We start from the raw sequence: 12,105 nt of genomic DNA on the forward strand, positions 1-12,105 counted from the left end.
TTTTCTGAAGTTGGGGAAGTACTCAGGGTGAAGGGGGAAGAGATGAGATGTGGGTCTTTCACATTCTTAGCAAGTTCCCTAACCACTAGCTGAAAGTGGCAATGCTGTTCCCCTTTCGAGTAGTTACGCACATACTTGGTTGATCATATTCCACCACAGGTAGAAACACGATCTAAACTTTGTATAAGTCCCAGAATGGCACATGTGCAGCTACTTAGGTATGTAAAATTGAAATAGGATTTGGACTTTAACATAAATATTGGTAATTTTGTTGAATTTATTATTGTTTCCTAAAGTTTTTTAAGGTACGCTTACATGGATGTGTAATAAAAATGTTAGGCCACAAAAGTTTCATTTCATTGCTTTAACCCATGAACTAATATTACATCCATTTAAATTTAAATCAAAATGGGGACTGTGTCACACACTACAGCTCTCTAGAAAGCTACAGCAGGAGTCTAGCAGTCCAAATCATTCTTTTGTAGAAAACACTAAGGCTAATAGTCTTGCTGGGAGTAAAATATATATTTTTTTCAGAACAGTTCCAAGCACAGACTTTGCTCGTTGCTAGAATATATAAAAGAAAACAAATGCTCACTGTGTCTTTTGTTTGCTAAAAATGAACTCTTTATACAATGGAATGTTAGTGGTAACCATAATCATGTTTTCCTTTCATCACCTACTGAACATAATTTTAAGAGAGGACCAGTGTAATTATATTCAGATTAAAGGGAGCAGAATTTCTGGATAATATTATACTTGGCCTGATTGCATTGTCGATAAGAGAAATAAAATGAGACTTTGTGAATACTTATTTAATGAGCAACATATTTATTAAGCAGGGCATACTGTACAGAAAGCATTTTACTTAGCATGCAATGCATTAGACTTATCTATTTTTTCCAAGCATATTTCTTAATATTTTACTGCAGCTATTACATTCTCTTTGTATTGGTCCAGCTATTCAATTAGTTGGGTGTAGTATCTTTATAACCACAATGCTAAAGCATTAAGTTGAACTACAATCACTAGGGCACGAACAGTCAACATCGGCATCCACTGACTCCACAATTTCCTCAGACGCAGAGCTCTTGTCACTATTACGTTCCCATTCGGACAGGCTTGGAGCAGTATCTGTCAGAAGAGCATAGCCACTGTTAACTAACATCAAGCAAATGAACACATTTCAAAACAATATTGTTTTGATGGCTGCTGACTGTTTCATGAAGTAAAGAATATGGGGTTGAATCCTATCTGCATGACTGACATCATGCTGACCCATTGACTTGAAGCAGGATTTTCATCCATGGTATAATTATTATAATACCTGCCTAAAACAAAATTAATTGCATTTCATATGCACAAATACAGCAGGCAAGAGCTGGAAGACATACTGGAGACAGCCAGTCTTCAAAATAAGACCACGGTGTGCATATACACATCAGCGATCCCTTTTCAGGTTCTCACTGCATACTGGGGGATATTTCAGCTCTCTATTTGTTTAAGTTCATTCTAAAGGATAAGCTCTTTGGAGAATTTTCAGAGGTTCATAAACTTCTAATTAAAGTTTTCCGTATATACTCAAATCTGGCAGAGCATTGTCAGTTTCAGTATTAACCTTACCACACTGCTTTATCAACAGCAGCTTGAATAAGCCATATCCTCTAATACTAAAATAATCTAAATGGAATAATAATATTCATCCTCCCAATAAATAGTCTTAGCTGGTTGGAGGTTTATCATTACATCTGGAAGAATATTAGAACCTCCATTTAGATTAAGCTTGCATAACGAGAATGTGCAAAGCTTTCATAATTTTATCTCCATTTGTTTTATCATTCATATGGGCAATATATTTATAACATGTCATATTACATCATAGGAAAATTCAAAAGCCTTTGGTCTGTATCAGACAATCATCTACTCAAATGTTAATGCACTATTTGATGGAATTACACCTCTCTGACCAACCTGACACTCAGGTTTCCGGTAATAAATCATAAAACATATTATCCCAGCACGGTGCTTGAGATGTTTGTTATTAAAGATTTAATATTTTTAAGCTAGGAAGTGAAAACTGCACAAAAAGTCTGAGGTCAGTTTTTTGACACTCTTGTGTTCACTCAACTCTCTTATACTTTGTACTACCAAATTTTTGCAGACCCTGGACCTGATCCTGTGTCCTTTATCTATGTAGAGAATCCTTACTGTTTCAAATGGTCTCATTGTTGGTGAGAGGACTGTGCCCTTGAGTAATAATAATCTGTCTACTCAGATAGATTATTATTACTCAAGGGCACATATATATATAGGCCCATTCAATATAAACATGCCTGTACCATAAACTAGGTATACAATTAAGACTTGGAGTGAATAGGACATTTGCCTAAGTAGGGATATCAGGATTTGGCCCAGAGATCTCTAAAACAGGAGAAAAAGAGAAATTCTGTCACTTCTACCTAGTAGAAACTCATCCTTCATATTATGCTTTTGGTTTGTATCATGCAAATGTAAGTGTTTGATTGTGTTGTGGTTCCCCACTTTAGGGAGAGCAGTGTTATTGGCTGAGCCTTTCTCTGTGGATCCGAAAGAAGAAATTTGCCACGTGTATGCAAGCTTATTTTCTGAACCTGGGAAAAGAAGCATATCCTTGCTGCTTCTGCTACTTTTCTGGTCCATCAAATAAACAAAGGAAAAGAGCAATACTTAAAGGGGTGCATTGTATCATTATTGATTCTCAGCCTAAGGAAAAGAAAGAATATTACAGAAGAACACCAGTGGGGATCCTGTATCTTCTATCTCCTCAGAAATAAATAAATAAGCAAGTAAACAAAAACCTGTGATAAAAGAGTAAGAAGCAGAGCTAGTAGCAGACTCTTCAGTTTCAGGTTCAGTAAATGAACCAGAGGAGCCTGCAGTTACTGTGCACAGAGCAGTGACTGTGATGACTAAGAAGTTTTTCTGTTTTTCTTCTTTTCTCACACATAGTGTGCGAGAATGAGACAGCTTTATTATAGTCTAATAATTTGAGGCAATGAGTGGCCTAGGGTGATGACACTTCATAGATAAAGAGCATGGGCACACAAAAGAAAATCTGTGAAATACGGATATGACAAGATTTTGGAGAAGGTTCTGTTATGGAGAGTGTTTTTTCTTTTATAAAAGGATGCATCTATTCACATCCCATGGTGCAGTCAGAATGCTATTAGCAATCTCACTGTGCTACTTTTCTTACTGGTTGTACTTAGAGTTCAGTAGCCTAGAGAGATACTCAACATTTTATGAACTGGTTCAGTACATTGGAAATTCTAATAACGTGAGCAGTCTTCAGGGACATTGCTTAAAATCAGACATAGGCTGCTGCGTTCATCTGGTGGTGTTATTTAGCATAGCTTCTTTGGCTTCAGCTCTGCTAGTTCATGCTGAGGATCTGGCCCAAATGGTTAACATGGCGAACAGAGCTGTACTAGTCAGTTCTAGAACTGTGTTTATTTTTATGATACATATGGGTTGTACTGTCAATTGCTGTGCATTTAAGGATTACAATGTAATGAACTAGAAAAGAGAAAGACCCCCCCCAAACTGTAGAGATGGGGTAGGACACTCCTCCTACACACATGCCTCAATGTTGCAGAGAGTAGATTTCACCAAAGACAAGCTAATGTAAAAGTGAAAGCAGAATAATGACTTCTTTCAAAAAGCTGTGTGTAGGGGTTAAATACCTTCACAAACAAGCTATTTGTCTGGAGAACACTTCACCAATTTTTTTTATTTTTATTTTTTTTGCTGATGTATTGCCCGCTGGTACAGCATGGCAGCCTAATCACACTGCAGTCATCTCACACTGCTTGACTGACTCTCAATTGCTTTGCCCGCCCTGGTCTACATGAAATTGCAGACTGTAGTGCTAATAAAAGGACTTATTGCTGCTTATCACAACTTGTTGAAGATCTAGAAACTGTGAAAACATTTGTATTGATCACAAATGCCCCTTTTACCATCTGAAAGATTTTTCAGACAGTGCTACCCGCCAGATAATCCAAGCAGGCTCTTAGCTACCCAATACTATAATTGTTTATATAACATATAAATGGGATTAAGAAAAACAGCTCTAAAGGCACATGGGGAGAAGATGTTTGTGTGTATATTGTTGTGATATACTATGATGAACTGTTCTGATAGAGCTTCTTGGAAATGGGATAGGAAAAGGGGAAAAAGTTATCATACCTTTTGCAAAACAATGGAAGCCAACCTTCACTGACTCCTTCTCAGTTGAAGTACAGTCTTTCCTACATTTTAGTACTGGGTCAACAGAATAGCATGTAGATTCCTCTCCATCAATAATAGGATATCGCTCCAGGTTCACATAATTGTGTTCCAGGTTGCAGTCTAAGAGAAAAAAGACAGTATTTAACATAATAGATATAAAGCAGCACCATTCTTTCCTTACATCACTATGCAGTTATATGGTCTCCTTAGCTTTGATTAAACTCAGCTTCACAATGTCTTGTCTTCGCAGAGTAAGGGTGGCAATAGCAGGACCATAAATAGTTGGGGAAAGGAAACTGATTTTGAAACATTCATAGATGTTAGGGTCAGAAGGGACCTCAGTAGGTTATTGAGCCCGACCCCCTGCCCTGGGCAGGAAAGAGCACTGGGGTCAGATGACCCCAGCTAGGTGCTTGTCCAGTCTCCTCTTGAAGACCCCCAGGATAGGGGAGAGCACCACCTCCCTAGGAAACCCATTCCAGATTCTGGCAACCCTTACTGTGAAGTTCTTTCTAATGCCCAACTTAAATTTGCTCTCCAACAATTTGCGGCCATTGTTCCCAGTCACTTACTGCAGGGGAAGCCCTAGTAAATAGAGCATCTCCTATACCCTGCTGTCCTCCCCTGATGAATTTATAGGCAGCCACAAGATCAGCTCTCATCCTTCTCTTGTGAAGGCTGAAGAGATCTAGGTCCCTCAATTAAACAAAAAATGGCAGTTTGGTTTAAAATCTGAGTTAATAATGTGACGCAAATGTAATCCTGTATATTGTGAATTCTAGAAATGCACGGTCCAATGAAAGTAGTCGCTTGCTCAGACTGGAGGGCTATTAAGAACAGTCTATTGCTAGGCTTGGCAGGATCTGATTTTTATTGGTAAACATTGATAAATGGCAAGTTCACCTCACAATAAAGAGCTGATGAAAATACATTTCCATTGTTAGTAATTGAAAAGAGAGAGGAAGAAGAGAAGAAGGGAGTCACAAGCCTGTCTCTTTGAAGAGGAAGACAGCAGGCAGCATGCATGGAGCTGGGCTAGAGAGAGATAGCAGACCATGTACACCCCTGCCCGACAGGGGACGGGGGGAGAAAGAGTATTTGAGCTGGACCAGAATCAGCAGCTGTGGAGGAAGGTGTGCAAAGCAGCAGCGAGAAGCTCCTTACACGTGAGTGGGACAACTCAGCTGCAGGCAACAGGGGAGAGACTGTAAAAAGAGGTGGAGCAGCCTACTGGTGAGACTGGTACATAGAAAGACTCCAATTAGAAGGGATACAAGTTCTGTTTTCTTGGCTTTTTGTTGTTGTTTTTGCCATCCCGGGGCAGAAGACCTTTATGTTGTTAATTTAATTAAATTTGATAAAAATGGAAATAAATGCTTAAAAATTAACATTGATATTATCCATCAAAATTATGAAAAAAAAAATCAAATTTTGCCAAGCCTATTGGGGAAACATTATTGTTAGTGAGTTGGGGGTTTATATACGAATTTCAATGTTAGTGTGTTTGATTCAATGATTTTTTAATGCTGCAATTATTACCACTAAAACATATCATTAGAATTAAAAGGATTCCATATCTGACTTTGATTCCTGACACATATATGGGTACAATTCACACAGCAATTGAAATCTATGAAAAAAACGGTTTTATGCTAAGTGTAAATGAACAGTATTGTGCTGTTGGAAATCAACATTATTATTCTTCTAAGTACACGCCAGGGAAAAAGCTTCTACCTTGAGAATATTTGCAAACATTCTGATGGGTCTTAACCATAGATGATCAGTTGCTCTATGTGCACCAACAGAACATCTGGCCCAATTTATTAAAATTCACTCTGTGCTGTATTTATAAAGCCTGTAGTTTGTTTGATTAGATAAAGTCTAGTGAGAGAAATCTGATCCCGCTCTGCTGGAAATCAGTGGCAGAACTCCTGCTAAGTTCAATGGCAGCAAGATTGGGCCTGATTTTGCCACTTACAAAAAAAAAAAAAAAAACCAACCAAAAAAAAAACTACTCAGCGTGAGAAAAGGTGGCAGAACTGAGTCTTTAATATTAAATTGAGTACAAGACGCTGAAATCTTCACCTGAATATAAATCTCCTCTTTCCACTGGGAGCATCTAGGTACCTGATTAGTTAGATTAAAAATGAATGCAAACTGTTATTGTCTTATCTATTTTCAAACGAAAGTGGCTTTTTATTATTTTTTAACTTTTAAAATGGTATGATTAAAATAAAATACAAACATTTTTCTCCTTTAAGGAACAACTGTTTTCAAGTCTACTAACCTCCAGAACAGGCCTCTCCTACCAGTACCCAGGAATGGACAAAAGCAGAACAGCTGTGTGCTAGCCTATGGTTTGGCAAGAGGAGGTCATTTTGCTTCTCTCCGTCATTGTTTCCACAGATACCACAGGTCTTTCCTTTTAGCCATGAAGCAACAGTGACCTATGAAGAGATAAAAGACCTCAACGTCCCATCTCAGTGCCAAGGTATAAGCAAGGTATATGCATGGGCAACTGGTGCCTCCTGAGTCTGGGAAGCCACCACATCACTGACGGGGGGGGAGTGCCCAGTGGCTGATAGCCAACTGGGGGGAGGAGGGGTCCCCCAGTAGCTGATTGTTGCGCCCAAAATCACCACCAGTGAGACCAGAAGTGTACTTCTGCCAGCACTTCTGGTTTCACGGTTGGTGTTTCCAGGGAGTGCTCAGCCAATCTCAGTGCACACCCTATGCGTCACCACTGGGTATAAGACAAAACAAAGCTAGTCATAGAGCAGAACCAGAAATACCTTAAGTATCACACCATCAAAAGTCACATTATCCAGTCCTTGGCTTGGAGCTTCTACTATAATTAGTGAGTCATTTCTATAAACGTTAATGTTTTCTGAAAAAAGATAGGTCAACATTTAGACATTTTAACTTTAAAATAAAAAAAATTAGTTTTTGAACTCATGTAACCAATCATTAAGTGTAATTTACAATGACTACTTTCTCTTTCACTCTGAAGACATTTTTTGCCAAAGAAGAGATTTTTCTTTATATTTGAAAATTTTTCTATGATTGAACGATACAGCTTGCACTGCCTTTTCTTTTCTGTATCAGAACGGGCTTAGTGGCAAAGCAGTTAAGGTGCCTCTCTGTGGCTGTAAAACAGTGAGTTTAAACTGAGACTCATGCTGAAGGCTGTCCCTACCGACCCATTTGGCCCCACCTGGTCACTGAGGAGGTGGGGGTGGGACAGTTAGAAGTGATTTGGGCCAGGTACAGACATTACAGTTTTACCACTATAAGCGATCAGAAACTGGTTTATACCCATAACGGAACAGAAGTTTGACCCACATAGAATGGTTTAAAAATAGTGGAACCCAGTCTAAGATCCCCTCCCCCCCACACCAAATGTTGAATATGTATTCAGTTTGCTACCAATCTAAACTATGCCACTTACAGAAAACTGCATAACTTGGATCAATTCCACCTTGGGCTTTTTAAATGTCTGTACCTAACTTAGATGTGACAGCCAAATCACTAGTTACAGAAAGTGGGTTTCCTTAACCATGCTATTGTGATAAGCTGTTAGGTTTGGGATGAAATGTTATGCTCTATAAACAACTAGCACTGAAGATCTGGCCCCAGAGATCACGCCTCTAATATGGTGGTTATCATTATGGTATTTGAACACCTACTAGTTCAAAATAGTGAATCAGTTTAATTGAGATGATTAAGGTGTGTGCTTTACAATGTAACATACAGTACCTTCTGTGTTTTCATACACATCACTGTCTGTTAGTATGGGCTCGTTGTTGTATGACACAAGGAGAGAGGAAGATTCTGACGGATAGATTGTGATGTTTCTTGAAAAAAGAAAACAACATGTTTGCTGTGCGAAAAGGTGTGAAACATTGACAAACTACCAAATCTAGCAAGAACCAGGCTCAGAATTCAGTCTTTAAAAGCGTCCCTTTCTTTCAAGACTTCCATAGGGGCTGGGTTTACAACTGTAGTATAATCCACCTAGGCAAATGGGAAAGGAGGAAAAGGGCAGATTTCCAGGAGTTGGTGATGAGATAAGGCCCAAGAAACTGAACAGTTAGATAACAGGGTAAGAGCCAGAAGAGTTTTTCTTCCTCTGGTTATAATTTTTTTTTCTCTTTGTAACAAAATTTCAACAAATGGCTAGATCCATAAAAGGATTTTTATGACATGATGCTGAGTGACACAATGCCTGACTTGCAGGCCCCTGGCTCTTAGATTGTAATCCACAACCCTGCATTAGGTGCCCAAGCTGTCTACACTGTGCTTGAGTAGAGTTAGGTGCTTCAGAATGGGATTCACAGCAGCAAGCACTGTGGCCAGTAGGAAATGCTGAGAATACCAGTGACTTTTAAATCCTGTTTCTAACTGGAAGTTAGGTGGCTTTCTTTGGATTGCAGAGAGGTGCCAAAGTTAGATTACAATTCACTACTCAGAATCCTATGGCCTATGGGTCTGTGACTTGTCCTGTCAAAACAGAGATAGGACCACACAGCTGAAGAAGACGGTAGGGGCAGTGGATCCTTTAAGTCAATAGGTCTGTGGCTAGAGCACTTGCCCAGAATGTAGGATCTGCAGGTTCAGTGCTCAGAACTGACTCAAACCCTTTTGTATACTGCCCCTACCATCAAGCTGGAATACGAACGCTCTCCATCTTTCCTTCTGAAACTGGTCCACCTTGTCAAAAAGAATTAAATATTTATTGACCAGAGAGAGGGAGTATGACTAATCTAAAATACAGCTCAAGGGACTGTGTAGGATTTTATTCAACTCCTGTTGATCAGTGTGTTTATCCAATGACTCTCAAGCACATTGGAGACTGAGATTTCAAGAGCACCTTCAGTGGAATACACTAGAAAAAGCCCACCTATGTACTTGCAGGTTTGAAGTGTGCCAGCCCTTCACCCAAGGGGAGCTAAGAGCTCACTTCTCATTGGCAGCAAAACTGAAGGTGTAGGAGGGGGCTGGCAGTCACTGCCAGTAACTCTCCAGCCCTCCTTGCTGGTGAGTGCTGGCAAAGCAAATTCACTGGGCACTGCTTCCCTCTTTGGATAACTTGTGCTATGGACATGAGGCAAGTCACATGGCATAACATTACCCATTGCTTGATGGAAATAACATCTGCCAAGGGCCTTAATGTAACCAAGGTCCTCTTTGAAGTGCCTTTTGTGACTGCCCAAGATTCTACATAGACTCTTGGGGCTTATGGGTAATTGCACTTACGATGAGCTCATATTGATGTAAACCTCCCTTGAGAAAGAGCTGGGATCAGCTGTCTTTGTGAACACTATGAATTTGGGATGAGCAGTGCAGTCCTGAGCCACAATGAGGTTGCAGCTCTTGTTGAAGGAACAGCTGTGCTTCACTTTGTCAAATGTTTTGAAATCATCTTCACGCAGTTCACATGTGGCTGAAAAACAACAATGAAAATAAATTTCATATGAGACAATACCATGTTGGTAGCTGTAAAGGTCTTGGAGGCTGCCTAAGAGGCTTGAATAGCTGGGGAATTGCAAACTGACATCTCTAAAGCTCCTAGGCAGCTTTCAAAATCTTAACCTAAATATATATTTACAAAAAGGCAGGGCAGCAACAGGAAATGATGAGTAAGCAGTTTGTATATCCAGCACTTTGTTTAATTGTACTTTGTAAAAATAACTCCTTAGTGATAGCAACCAAGTTTTCAAAATGAGATTGTATCAAACTTCTGAGAAATTAAAAGCTGAAACCACTGTAAAACCAGTTGTCATTTCTCAAAACTGTCCAATTGTTTGTAGTATGTGCCATTTAAGTTTGACATATCACTTAGCTAAAAATCACAAAAAATCACAAAATCACAAAAATCACATAACTCTTTATGTTATGAGGAACATAAAGAGGGTAGGAAACTCATATTTCTGTCCCATATCCACCATCTCATGCGGTATGCTTGGCAGTTCCTTACAAAGAGTAAGGGACAGATCCTACACTTAAGATCTCTGCCATGTAAAGTTGAAGTCCTTTCTGGCAGAATCCAGTAAAACTGCTGCTAAACAAGGAGCGAGCTGTGGAAAAGGCAATTCTTTTGGGAAAGGTAAGGATTATCATGGTTCTCCAAAAAAGTACTGCTAAGAAAGTCAAAAGCTGAAGATGACAGGAAAGAGAGCCGCAGGTGGGGCTAAATACGTTATGGATAATCGCTGCTCTTTTACCAGGTACAAGACCAAATACAAGTGCAGTCATAAAATCATGGAACAATAGGGCTGTGAGGGACCTCTGTATGCTATGTTGTCCTATCCTCTGCTCAAAGCAGGATCATCACCATCTACAGCAGTCCAGACCAGTCCAGTTTATAATAAGCATTTTACCTTGATCTTCTTGAGCAATCCGTGAAGCTATTTCTGGAAGGACACTCCACGCAGTAATTCCTGGAGTCTGATAAGGTAGATATGGGCCTACAGGCAAAGCAAATGGAATCGGGAAACCCTGATAGTAAAGGGTTGCCTGAAACAGAAGTAAATTAAAATATGACATATTCAATAGTATAATTTGAAATCTCCATTTTGTCAATCATACAGACTAACAGTCTCCTAATAAACATATTTTAACTATGTATTTATGCATTTGGAGCGTCTGCGGTTGATGGTGTATGCCCCAAACATAGAATATATTTTATGAGGGACCATTATCTTCTATTTTATTATGACTTCTATGCCATCTTGAGAATTTAGTTTTACATTCAGTGATGTGGGATATTAACGTACGTGAATGTTATTTAAGATATTATTGTGTGACTTTCTTAAAGCAAACAAAAAAACTTGCCAGCTAGTTAAGTATGTTAGAGGTTGAATTAGTATAGCTGACTAAATTGACTATATTATCATACAGTCTAATTGGGTAAATATTGGTGTGATGTGATTTTGGCTGAGTTCCCCAACACAAAGGATACTTTGTATTAAGTACACATTAAACATACTTAAATAAACAGACAGAAGCCTAATACACCCACTCTCTCATTATCACATATGAAAGGCTCTGCAATATTAGGGCACAGGGGAAGTTAAGGACATACCTACTTCCTTATTTATGAACAGCCAAGCTGTTATTCATTTAAATCAGACCCACAAGGGGAAACTTTTCAAAAAGGTGCACAGGGATTTGGTGGACAAGGAACAATTAATCAAAGGGATTCTGCAGACTAAATCCAGGCAGGCTCCTTGGAAAATTTAACCTTTCTTATTTGGTCAATGGAGTGCTGCTTTTGTGGTTGTTATAGAACTTTATCCTATATCCCTTGTGCAGTGCACTGCAGGGCAGAGATTGGGGGCCCCCATGCCTGTCTGGCAGGTGCCCATCTTAGGGCTCTGGAGGCGCAGGTGAGGGAGCTCCGGGAGGAGGTTAGCAGGCTGAGGGGGATCAGGGAGGTGGAGGATGAAATAGACAGTTATTTCCTTTCCCTGCAGGACCAGGCACCTAAAGAAGAAGCAGCCCGGGGAATGCCCTCCACAGCAGAGTGGCAGACGGTCACATCCAGGACCAGAGCTGCTCGCAGCGAACAGGTACCAGTTCCTCCAGTCCAACTGGAGAACAGGTATGAGGCCCTGGCGACCCTGCAGGGGATGGAAGAGGAGGAGGAAACCCTTGGGCAGGAAGCAACACCACATTCTCCACGCACCGAACAGGTCAAGAGATCCAAGCAGACCCAGAGGAGGAGGCGACGAGTGCTCGTCATAGGCGACTCCATCCTGAGAGGTACGGAAGGGCCCATCTGTCGCCAGGACCCCTCAACACGAGAGGTATACTGCCTGCCCGGAGCAAAGATTC

The 12,105-nt window shown here is 40.0% G+C and overlaps 1 protein-coding gene across 1 annotated transcript in view; it reads right to left on the bottom strand.

The window, feature by feature from the left end:
* Positions 1-824: 824 nt before the first annotated feature.
* LOC102571073 (vitellogenin-1) overlaps positions 825-12,105 on the bottom strand; it is a 57,575-nt gene continuing 46,294 nt past the window's right edge. Inside the window, exons 29-35 of the mRNA XM_059727648.1 lie at positions 10,650-10,785; positions 9,526-9,712; positions 8,026-8,123; positions 7,062-7,156; positions 6,557-6,716; positions 4,228-4,389; positions 825-1,134 (exon numbers count right to left, since the gene is read on the bottom strand). Of these exons, the coding sequence (XP_059583631.1) occupies positions 1,010-1,134; positions 4,228-4,389; positions 6,557-6,716; positions 7,062-7,156; positions 8,026-8,123; positions 9,526-9,712; positions 10,650-10,785 (963 nt within the window). The 3' untranslated portion in view covers positions 825-1,009. The remainder of the gene's footprint in view (positions 1,135-4,227; positions 4,390-6,556; positions 6,717-7,061; positions 7,157-8,025; positions 8,124-9,525; positions 9,713-10,649; positions 10,786-12,105) is intronic.

The sequence above is a fragment of the Alligator mississippiensis genome, chromosome 5 (assembly GCF_030867095.1).
Source record: "Alligator mississippiensis isolate rAllMis1 chromosome 5, rAllMis1, whole genome shotgun sequence".
In the NCBI taxonomy this organism is placed as follows: domain Eukaryota; kingdom Metazoa; phylum Chordata; order Crocodylia; family Alligatoridae; genus Alligator; species Alligator mississippiensis.